At 32.2% G+C, this 12,868-nt stretch overlaps 1 protein-coding gene across 9 annotated transcripts in view; it reads right to left on the bottom strand.

Moving 5' to 3' along the window:
- Akap9 (A-kinase anchoring protein 9) overlaps positions 1 to 12,868 on the bottom strand; it is a 138,348-nt gene that overhangs the window by 96,908 nt on the left and 28,572 nt on the right. For all 9 annotated transcript variants that reach the window (XM_071612189.1, XM_071612191.1, XM_071612217.1 and 6 more), the window contains one exon: positions 6,509 to 8,866. In XM_071612189.1, the coding sequence (XP_071468290.1) occupies positions 6,509 to 8,866 (2,358 nt within the window). The remainder of the gene's footprint in view (positions 1 to 6,508; positions 8,867 to 12,868) is intronic.

Genomic DNA, 12,868 nt, shown 5'->3' with positions numbered 1-12,868 from the left:
ATTGAACCCAGGGGTGCTCTCTACCAGTGAGCTACATTTCCAGCCCTTTTTTTTTTCTAATATTTTCATTTTTATGTGGTGCTGAGGATCGAACCCAGTGCTTCACATATGTGAGGCAAGCGCTCTGCCACTGATCCACAATCCCAACCCCAGCCCTTTTTGAGGCAAGGTCTCAACAAGTTGCCAAGGTTGGTCTTGAACTTAGAACCCTCCTCTGCCTTAGTCTCCCAAACAGCTGGAATTACAGGCATGCACCACCATGCGTGGATTTAAAATACTATTTTAAATATGGAAAAATGCAAGCAATAAACTCAAAACCCAAATTAACAAGTACTATAACATTTTGTCTATTTTTTTCATTCCCTATATTCCCTATACACTTCTATGTTCTCATCACTCCTTCCTCATAGGCAACCATAATCATAATTTGGTACAAATCCAGTCCAATTCTTACATTATCACTTCTCATTACAATACATTTTGCATTCTCAATGCACTGTATATTTTGTATTTTTATGGACTTACACAAATAATATTAATTTTACAAATTTATTTTCTCATTCAATAGGTCTCTGGTATTATTCCATGTAGGTAACGGGGGGGGGGGGGCGGGGGGGGTTAATGTCCAGTACCACAAACAAACAAACAAACAAACAAAAAATTAGCAGCATGTAGGCAACAGGTTAATTCATTTTAACTGTGGTATTATGACTATATCAAAATTTGTCCATTTCCTTTCAGGAGATAAACTGGTTTATTCCTAGTTTTTGGATATTTAAAAAAATACTGCTGTTAAATTCTTACACACACCCTTAGATAAATGTGCTAATTTCTTTCTAATTAGTGGTTCTCAAATGTAACATGCATCAGAATCACTTGGAATGCTTATTAAAACAGGTTACTTTAGGAACCTATCCCCATCCCCACGGTTTCTGATTCGGGAGAGGTCAAAGAGCTTTGAATTCTAACCCGTTAGCAAGGAATGCTGTGCTTCTGGTCAGGAACACTTTGAGAACTACTTAGAAATATAACTGCTAGGTCACAGATAGTGCATTTTTAACTGTGCTAGATTTGATCAAATTATTTTTATATAACAGTACTAATTTACAATGCTACCAGAAGGTTGAGTACTTATATACTCACATCCTCACCATTCTTTATATCAGACTAACTTCACCAACCTAATGGGTATAAAATGTTATTTTATTTTTACACTGAATAGTAAGGTTGAAAGAATATTTTCATGTTTATTAGATACTTTGATTTCCTATTCAGGCACATGTCTTTCACATCTTTTGCCCATTATTATTTTGTTTTTGGACCTCTTGTTACATTAATTGTTCTTTCTATATTCTTGATAGCTTTTGTTTGCAACTTACATACATGGCAAATATCTAGTCCCAGTCCTCAAATCTGTTTTACATTATTGTTTTTAAAAGACACAATTAAAATTTTAAATCTTTTCCCATGCTTTGTCTTTATTAAAAGTCTTTCCCTATCTTAAGATTCTATTTTCTTCTTATGTGTACATTTTTAACCAACCTGATTTTTTTCCCTAAAGCAACAAGGATCTAATTCCCTAACTTCTAACCTCTAGTATCAAAAGTCAATTGTGCTCAAAACAATTTTGTTTTTTTTCCTCCCAAACAATTTTGAATACTCTAAGCTTCTTCTGCTAATTTGGTTTATTTTTTTATTTCCTTTGTCTCTGCTCAAATATCATCTCACCAAAGTAGTCTTCCTTGACCTACCCTATGCAAAAAAAGCCCTACACTTAGGGAGATCTTATTCTTCTTATCATACTATAATTTTATTCATAGCACTTAAGACCACCAGAAATATTTGTTTGTATTTTCTAATGTTCATTTAAACCCTAAAAAGTAAACTTTATTCTTCCTTGACCATTTTTATTCACTGTTAAATTATGAATGACTTGAACAGTGCCTGGAATGTAGTAGAGATTCACTAAGTGATTCATTGATTTGTAGGGCCTTCTTGCCACATACTAAATTTTTACAAGATACAGATCTGTTCTGGGCTTTTCATTATATTCCACTGATCTACTTAACCATCCTGGCGTCAAACCATATTGTTTATAATGATTTTGTAATAAGTTTTGATAACAAATATATACTTTTTAGGATTGTCTTGAGTATTCTTGGCTATTTACTCTTCTATATCAATTTTAGAATCAGTATTCCACATTCATTAAGAAACCTTATTGTAATTTTGACTAGAACTATTAATTAGGAGAGAACTGATATTTTTCTTTGTATCTTTCCATTATGGATATGATATGTATTAGCACACAGTCAGGTCTTTCTGTCCTTCAATATTTTATAATTTTCTTAACAAAAACTCAAAACATCTTATCTTGGGTTTAAAGTTTTGCCTCATCTGTTCATATTTTTTCTCATTTCCTATTCTTGTCATATTGCAAGAACTGGAGAAGCATTCACTAAGAACTACAAAACCATGTTGCAATAGTAATGTTGACAATGGGTATGTATCCTAGTCCTATACTTGATTCTAATGGAAATGCTTCTAAATTTCACCATCAGAAATATAATCTGTCAACATTTTGATGAAAACCAGCATCATGACTAGAAAATTTCCCTGCTATTCCTGATTTCCGAAAGCTTTTTTTTAATTTATAAATGGGTTGTCAATTTTTTATGAATTTTTTTCTGATATGTACTAAAATAATCATGGATTTTGTCTTGCTACATAAAAATGCAGAGATTACAGTCACAGATTTTTTTTTTTTTCCAAATGTTTAACTATTTGTCCACTCTTGGTATAACTTGCTAATACTTTATTTGGAATTTCTGCAACCACACTTACAAGTTAGATTACTCTACAATTTTATTTTCTTTACAATTTCTATCAGGACTTCATATTAACATTGGCCTTCTAAGGTGAACTGGGTGGTTTTTCTTTCTTCAGTTTTTCTTCTTTCCTTTCTTCTTCCATTCTCTCTTTAATCCTATTTTAGTGGACAATTTCACTTTTGTTCTTGGAGAGTTAATAAGAATCACTAGTAAAATGGTCTTAAGTCTAGCATTTTGGTTTGAGATGAGGCAAAAGGGAAAACTTCTGACCACTACTTCAAACTCTTTAATGATTACTGACTTATTCATTTCTATTTGCATTAGTTCTGGTAATTTATATTCTTCCAGAACACCATCTCCGAGTTTGCTTATATTTTCAAATCTATTGGCAGCGATTATTTATAGCATTATTTATGACTTTTAAAATTTCTTGTGGTACCTGTACTTATGTCCTTATTTCATTCTTGATTTTGCTTATGTATTTTTCCCCCTTGGTCATATATCTTTTCAAATAATAAACCTCCGAAGTTCTTAAAAAATTTTCCCACTTGTTTATTACAAGTTCTCTTATTTTTGCTCTTTATTTCCTTCCTTCTACTTCCTTTGAATGTAGATATTCTTGACACTTTTCTATGCTGTTGAATACTTAACTCATTTCAATATCTCATTTATTAAATTGATAATATTTAAATCTAAAAATTATTTTTCACATATCATGTTACATACATTCTACTTTAAAAAAAAATATTCATGTCTCTACTTGTGCATTTACTCTTCCAGATGAACTATAAACCAATTAAGTCAAATTTCCATAACTTTTTAAGTTGGATAAATCTAAAGATAACTGACATTCTATAATATAAAAAATTGCCCACTCAGAAATGAGACTTTTCATTTATTCAAATATTTTTCATTAAAGTATTCTAATTTTATTTATATTGGTCTTACATATTTTTGGCTAATTTTGACATTTATTTTACATTAGGTTTTTTGGGTTATTTGCTTAGATTTTTTTTCTCAATTTCTTAATTACACCTGTGAATTATTTATTTCTATTTATGCCATGTATCTTTTTATCTTTGGAATGGTTAGGGCTTATAGAACAATGCTAAACAGCAAGCGACAAAAGCTATTCTGATTTTCATTCTAACACGAAGGCCTATCCTGATTCACTGCTGATTCTTGATAAAACGGCTTTGTTTATTTCCCCTATTCACCCCTCATTCGTCCATTCATAAAACATTATTAACTGCTGATCATGTGCAAAACATTATTCTTCTAGGTACTAGGGATATAGCAGCTGTCTATATAGCCTATATAGTAGTGTCTCTTCACTCACAGAACTGATATTATGGTTCCTGTTGAGGTTTCTAAGCTCCAGTATATGTTTCTAAGCTCCAGTATCTCTTCCAATACCAATAATTACCTCCAATTTTAAACACACACACTTGAATTTATGGCTTCTCTCAGCATCAATAATTAGCCAATATCTATAATGTTCCTGCCACTCCTTATTTCTTGCACCCCAATGTTGAAAAGACTCTCTGGTAATCTGGAATTATACTCCAAAACTTCATTTCTTTCTTTTCAGTTAAAAAAATTTTTTTTCTTTTTTGGTACTGGGGATTGAACTCAGGGCACTCGACCACTGAACCACATCTCATCCTTATTTTGTATTTTATTTAGAGAGAGGGTCTCACTGAGTTGCTTACCGCCTCACTGTTGCTGAGGCTGGCTTTGAACTCACTAGCCTCCTGCCTCAGCCTCCGTCAGCTGGGATTACAGGCATTTGCCACTGCAGCTGGCCAGTTAAAAATTCTTAACAGCCACATTTATTTTGGTTTCAGTGAGAAATATCTGCTCTAATTACTAAGTTTAACACTGAGAGTAGGAGTATTTTGTTGCCTCTGCAGTATTTCAGACAGGTAAACAGTATCACTATGTAAGTCACCGCTCAATTTCTTCTGTGAGCTTCCCTCCACCTGCATACATACCTTACCCCCCTCTGTATCAATGATGGGGTTTATTTTAGTAATGATAAATGGGAGCAATTTACAGACTTGCTTCTCTTCACTTTGTTTAGTTAATTTCAAGGAGAGAGTATCTAAATACCATTGCAAGTATCTTCAATACAGAAACAAAATTCCTATTAAGAAAATTTCACCAATTTGACAAATGTGCTTCAAATTCAGGTCTTCTTCAAATAATGCTTTTTAATAAAATTTAAATTATGTCTGACATTTTTTAGGAGTAATCACCACCACTTATAGTTTTAAAAACAATTTGCAATATTTAACATAGCAATAGTAGTTAAGCAATTTGAATTTCTTGGCTCTATTCAAGTTATTAAAAACGTAAAGTATGACCACATTTGATAAGATCATCAACATGAACATGTCATTAGAAATAAAAACAGAAAACTTTCCGATGACTTCCTATTGTACTTAGGGATAAAAATCTAAACTTACAAAGTCTATAAGGCTCCCTATGATTGAGTTTCTTCCTTCTTCAAACTCTTCTCAAACTCAACTACATAGGCCTTCAATTCGGTTCCTCAAACTTACTCATGATACAACTGCTCTAATTTCCATAATGCAGCCTCCTCCCTCTCATTGGAATCTCAGTTCAAGTGTTAATTCCTCCAAGCTCCAGATCACCACCCACCTCCACCCATCACTCTCAATTTCTTTTGTGAGCTTCCCTGTTTTATTTTATCACAATACCCTGTTTTATTTCTTCATAGACTGTAACAATATTTCTGTCTTATTTTCTCATTTATTACCTGTCTTCCTCACTGAAATATATACTTCTTAACTTCTTCTCTCTTTCAACACTAAACTCTTATATCTGCAAAAGATATTTATTACCTAAGTTTTAGAAACACATAAGTTTATTTAGCAGGCTACAGTTGTGGCTCAGTGGTAGAGAGCTTGCCTAGCATGTGTGAGGCACTGGGTTAAATCCTCAGCACCATATTATAAATAAATAAAATAAAGGTAAAATGTCCATCTATAGCTAAAAGATGTTTTTAATTATAAAAAGTTTATTTAGCATTATCATACTGAAGATACACATCAGACTTTTCTGTTATTTCTAATATCAATAGCTGACATAAAAGGAAATAACCTATTATTTTATGTGTTTTATTTCTTTAGCTGTACAGAGAATTAATACTATTTTTTCCTCCTCAGGTATAAGACTCTAAAAACTCTAGGACTTAAGTGTTTTTCTTGCACAAAGGAAAAAGAATTTATAACTATTGAACAACTGCATAAGGTTCTAAAACACTCAAGAGTTTGTTTACAATTGTGGAACCTTGAAAAAGACCAGTAGGAAATAAAAACTCTTAAAAGTCTTTGAAATTGCAACAAAATACTAAGTTATAAAATCAATAACTTTTGTAAAGTTGAGATTCTAAACAATATTATTTAAACTATTGTCTTAACAAAGAAAATATTGCTTTATTTCCTGAGCAGAATATATAATAGATTAGCTAAAAGAAAAACAGTGTTTAAGAAAAAATAGGAAAATTAAATGATAAATGATAGATCCAAATGAGAATTACATGATTCACTTTCATTCTCTTTTATGAATTTGTTTTAAGAAGGTGAAAACTCTTTTTAGCATGAAATGTACATTTTCACTATGCTATACCATATGTAAATAAGTAAACATACCTGTTCTGATTTAAGTACATAAAGTTCCTGATGGAGTTTATCATTTTCACTTGATTGATCTGTCCCAGGTGAGGATTCATTTGTTACTGATGGTGAAAATAACTGTTCTTGCTTGCTTTCTCTTCTAATAGCCACATTTTCAAAAGAAATTTTCTCTTCCACTACTGTTTTTGATTCTTCTCCAAAATCTTCACCTACATTAGATAATGATCCTTGAGAATCCTTGCTTATAATAGTTACTATTCCATCTTGTAAAGAGCTTAAATGAACATCACACATGTTTATATTTTCTGCTCTATGATGGTTAATTAGGAGTTCTAGCTCTTGACATCTTAATAGAATTTTCTCTTTTTCTTGCTTTAAAGATTTGACTTCTTCACTGAGAAAATTAACCTCACCATGTTTCTGTTTTAATTGTTCAGAGAGATCAGACAGTTTCTCTGACAATTCTAGCTTTTCTCGCTTGGTTACCTCAAGTTTTTCCATAAGTTCTGTTGTATCTTTCTCAACAACTTCACAGATTTCTAATGGCTCTGCGACAAAAGCTTTGTCAGTATCAAGCATGGCACTTTTCACTTTGATTGTAGCTGGATTTATTCTTTGTAAATGAAGCTCTTCATTAAGTGCTTTAAGTTTACTTTTATACTCTAATTCTTGTTTGTTTTTACTGTCTTCTAAATCATCTTTTACCTTGAGAAGGCAAGTATACTCCTCCTGTAACTCTTGATAGTTAACTTCAAAATTTTTTTCAGCAAATGAAAATGTACTTCTTTGCTTTTCAATTTCTTCATTTAGCTGAATACACTGTTGCTTGAGGGCCTCATTCTCTTTTGTAAGCATTTCCATTTCTTTTTGCCAGCTACAATCTTTGGATATGGACTTGCTGGAGTCAATGAAAATCATTTTTTCTTCTTGTTCAGCAGGAACATAAATTTTCAACATGTCCTCAATAGCTTTTTTCTCATTTTTAAGAATGTTATTTTCTGCTTCAAGTTGTGAAAACTTTTCTTTAAGGTCATCCTCTTTTTCCTTTATTTCTTTCTCCAATAATTCAATTTTAAGTTGTAATTCCTGAACTTCTTGTTCAAGCGTACCTTTTTCTTTTTTTTCTTGTCTTAATATTTCAATTTCCTCTTGGAGTTCATGCATCTGAAGGGTCATTTCTTCTGATTTTGAATCCATGATGGACTTCTGTAAATCTTTTAGTTTTGAAATTTCCAAAACCAACTGATTCTGCTTAGTTATCAAATTGTCTTTTTCAAATTGCATTGTTTCTATCTTTTGACTCATTTCATTTTGTAAGCCATATATCTGCTGCTTATAGTGAATGCCTAAGCTATCTTTAAGTTTTTCAATATTTATTCGATGTTCAACTTCTAAATCTTCTTTTAGTTTTGAAAGTTCTTCTTCATGACTAAATAGAAGCTGTGTTCTCAGCCTCTCTAATTCAGCTTCTTGTGATTCAGCCATTCTGTCTAATACAGCATTTTTTTCTTTTTCCAACATTTCAAGTTTTATCTTGTAATTTGTAACTTCTGCTTCATGTTTTAACTCTAGTTCTTTCCTAGATTCAGATGCCAGAACAATCTCAGCTTTTAAAGCTTCCACTGTACTAAGGGACTTATGTGCTTCATTCAGTTGACTTTCTTGTTCAGCTATTATCATTCTAGCTCTCTGAATTTGGTCCCTTAAAAAGTTCAATTCTTCAAAAAGGTCATCAAGTCGTCTCTGCAGAGTAGATTTTTCTCCTGAAACTATTCCTAGTTCTTCTTGGAGTTTTTCCTTTTGAGCGTTAGTATCTTGTAATTTCATATTCAGTTCATTTATTGCCACGTTCATTAACTTTATTTGATCTTCATTAATTGTAATATTTAAATGTGATTTTAAAACACTCTCAATTTCCTCCTTATGTTGTGCTTTAAGTTCCTCTATCTGTGACATGTGTTGCTTTATTAACTCTTGTTTCATCTGTACTATCTGTTGCCCATACATTTCATCCATCTCTGCTTGGAGTTGTTCTAATCTTTTCTGCATTTCTTGTTCCACCATTCTCTGTACATCAGATTCAAACTGGCTATCTGTGTAATGATGTCTTTTCTGAAGGTCTTCAACTGTACCCATAAACTGTTTTATTTCTTCAGAACATTGTTTTTCTTTTTGCTTAGAATTAGCCAGCTCTAATTTCATACTTGCAATTTGTTCTTGTAATTCTCTCATTAATTTTTCAGTGGCTGTGACTTGATCTTTTAGCTCAAGATTCTTTTTTTCTTCTTCTATTATTCTTATATTTAACGCCTGGATGATTGTCTCCTTTTCCTGTAATTCTTTTTTATTTGACTTTTCTACTTCATCTTGTTCCTTTAAAAAGAAAAGAAAATGAAAAATATAAGAATGACATTTTTAGCTTCTGGCAACTTCTTATGGGTGTCTCCTTTTTATATAATTCTATAAAAAGCAACTGTTGGGCCTACCCCCCGTTTTTCCCAGTACAAGGAGACTAGGACTTATCTACCTGACAGTACATATGAGCAAACAATATAACAGTTTTACCCTTCTTGGAAAGAAATTTCTCTTACATTGTGCTGTGATTAAATATTTAAATTTAAAAATGCAATCTAATTTGCCTAGCATGTGTGAGGCCTTGGGTTTGATCTCTAGCACCACCAAAAAAGCAAAACAAAACAAAAACCAGTCTGACTAAAATATCTATATAAACTATCACATTTTCATTTTTCTTATTAACTGGTCAACATTCTAAATATTAAGCATTTCTGATGGGTAGTTATAATACTACATACTCTCTAGACACTCTCAGAAGACACAAAAATATAAAAACCGGTCCTCCCCTGGATTCTCAGAAGAAACAAAAAAAATAAATACCAGTCCTCCCCTGGATTCTAGTGATTTGAAGGTATTTCATGGACAAGTGCTATAAAATGAGAAAAACAACAAGAACTAAAGTGGATTCCTTTAAGTCTTCCTTAACTTCATTCCTGGGGTTTTAAGTGAATCAGAAATTTAGGGATATGCAATGCTTAAGTGACTGAACATCAAGTGACACCTAAGACCACTACTGTATATTTACGGCATACCAACTTGGGCTTAGACCCACAGTTCAAACAGAAATATAAAAGACCATCAGATAATTTTCCCCAGTTCCTATCTGGAGACTCAATTTTGGAACTGGAGATTAGGCTAAGACAAGACATATTAACGCATATTCATTAAACAGTTAAGAGCTGTTTTCCCAAAGCCAAGGAAATAAGTGAAATCCATATAACTGATGAAAATATAGGTAAGGAAGTAAAGTTATCTTAAGGAGACACGAGTCCTTGCCAAACAGGACTTCTAGGCGCCTTGAATGAATGTACTAAGAAAATGTAGGCATTGATCAATTGAGTATAGTTCTTGGAAGAAGACCAACGCACCGTCAACCTTTGAGAAGTCTGATCCCTCTCGAAAAACCATACTTAATGCAGAAAACAATGTTGGGAGTTACAGCGAGGAGCATTTAAGAAGTTTAGTCTACAGACATGAACATTACTACTCTGAGATGGATGTAACAGGTTATCTCAACCTCATGCCACTGAACATCTGATTCCTCCAACACCCTTTTCATCTAATACTTAATAAACAATTTTTTAAATTATTACCTGGCTTTTAAAATTCATCTGTCCATAGAAAGAAAATAAAATCCAATGAGCTTAAAATCTGAAATTTGTGATAATTATTTCTTATTGTAAATTCACAGTCTTATATTTAGACTTAAACATTAACCTCTTGAACTAATTCACCTCTGATATAGCTCAAGAAAAAAAATATGACTTCTGAGCCCAACAAATAAAGGCCAAATTTTGCACTACATAAACCAAGGTTATCTTGTGCAGCCTCTTGAGTGAGACTATGAGCTGTTGTCTTAGTGTCACATATTCCTTTTCCAATTACATCATATGTTATTACCAAGTGCTGAGCCTTCTTAATTTCTACACTAGAATGCAACAATAGTAAATTAGTTTAATCTGTTAATCCTGTTATTTCTGTCTGTACAATAAAGATAAATTTTCTCTATCTCCCAGAACGTGTTTGAGGCTAAAATAATTAAGGTATTTTATTTTTACTGAGCTTTATACAAATATATTCATATACTAGAAAGAAATTTATAAATCATTTGGAACCTATATAAAATGTAAAATCAGGACTGGGGCTGGGTCTCAGAGGGAGAGTGTTTGCCTCACGAGATGTATGAGGCACTGGGTTCAATTCTCAGCACCACATAAAAATAAATGAATCCATAAAGATATCGTGTCCATCTACAACTAAAAAAATTTTTAAAAAAGTAAAATCAGTTCATGATGGTCAATTTTAGCTAAACTGTTAAATAACAACTAGTTTTGAAAAATGTTAACATTGATATAAAAATCTGTTATAATTTTATTTCCTGATTTTCTATAAGATGAAAGGAACACTCCTCATAAAAGAAAATAACTTAATTCAACACTGTCCAACACCTAATATGATTAATAAATAACTAACCATAATTCTTCATTCAACTATTAAACACCACAAATTCACCGTTTTCTTTGTTTAGCTTTTTTCAAATTACATGGTTTTAAATCACTTGTTCTATGTTACAAAACTGACAGCCCTTCAGAAAAGGATGTAATCCTCTATTTTTAGAACTACACCTGAAAGAGTGGGGAATAATATACTTCCTGTTTGTGACTACTATAACACAGGAGGTTTGGAGGATTAGGATAATGAGCCTTTGACTATCAGTCTGACAGAACTACTTCTCAAAGGGATTAAATTTTTTGAAAACTGAGAAATTAAAATATAATAATAAGAACAATAAAAGTATTATTGCTAACATTCAAATAAACAGTTTAAATAAAAATAAAAATAAAACAAATAAACAGTTTATTTTCATTACAAAAATGAATTACATAAATTTTAGATAATCTGAAATTATACTGCCTAGTGACAATAAGAAATAATAAAATCCTAGATCCGGGCACTTTCAACCTAGGCCTCGATTGCCTTTCTACGCTTACTCTCCAGAAAGACACTGCCAAAGCCTATTGCTTTCGAAGTAAATTATTTTTTGCTCCCTATACATTTTCAACATTTCAGCCTGGGTCTTTATGCCCACTCCACACCCCACAAAGAATATCCTGCCTATCTCTATTTGTCATGAATTCATAAACAATTCTCTTGATTACCAAATAGGTATTGAATAGCTGAGCTGTTCCATATATTATGTTCCATATATTATACCAATTTATGGGTAAACAAAATATAAATAACACATTATTCCAATTTATAGATCTAACTCAAATATTACCTCTCTGCTGATGTCTACCCTGAATCTTTTCCTCATAAAGCAGACCTCGTCAAAACATTCATAACACTTGTTACCTGCACTTACTTTTTATTTTGTGGTAACTTGTGTACATGCCACACCTCTCCATGGGTTCAGTGAAGAAAGGGGACATCTTAAGGTTCATCATATATCTTTTGCAAGGGTTACTACAGAATAGGTATTCTGTAAACACTTGCATAATCTTTAAATTACCTTAGTTGAAAAGCATGCCCTTCTCATAATTTTAATTTGTACATTTCCTATTTTTCAAAGAGGAGTCTCTGGAGTCAGATAACTGAGCTTTGAAATCTGGCTCTATCAATACATCACTTCTGCACCTGGATTATTTCCTTCATCTTGAGTTGTCTTGGTACCATCATTTGTAAAATGTAAATGATAAAGGTACCCTTATCTCATAGGGTAGTAGTGATGATTCAATGCATTAATATGTGTAAGAGGCTTTGAATTCTGCCTGTTATAGAGTAAGTATTTAATAAGTGCTAGTTAACGCTTTTGTTATCCAAACAATACTCTTGTCTTGGTAATTTCTCAACTTCCTGTAGAATCTTCTAAGTTTATAAAATATGCTGTATTATATGTATTCTCCATCTTCATTATTCACAAATTCTGTATTTGCTTACTTGCTCAAATTTATTTGAAACCCACAAATCCATACCAATGGTGCTTTCATAGACATTTGTAGACACACACAGAGTGATGGCAAGAAATTTGAGTTACTGTAAAATGATGTTCAGCTACATTCAAACATGGTGATCACACTGCCTTGTTTCAGCTCTCATAGAGCAAAAAAGAGGACAGAGATGGCAAGGATCAGAGTGCAGTGTAGTGCAAGGAGCTCAGAATTTCAACTCTGGCACCTGTTAATGGGGCAGCTTCAGGCAAATCACATCTAAACTTCAACTTCTCAAAAAAAAAAACAAACAAACAAAAAAATGGAATCTACTAGCATGAATTGTTTTTAAGATTAAAGATTACAATCC

Source organism: Marmota flaviventris, chromosome 1 (genome assembly GCF_047511675.1).
Source record: "Marmota flaviventris isolate mMarFla1 chromosome 1, mMarFla1.hap1, whole genome shotgun sequence".
Lineage (NCBI taxonomy): Eukaryota > Metazoa > Chordata > Mammalia > Rodentia > Sciuridae > Marmota > Marmota flaviventris.
Note: the sequence above shows the minus strand (reverse complement) of the source record. Positions and strands in the feature narration are given on the sequence as shown.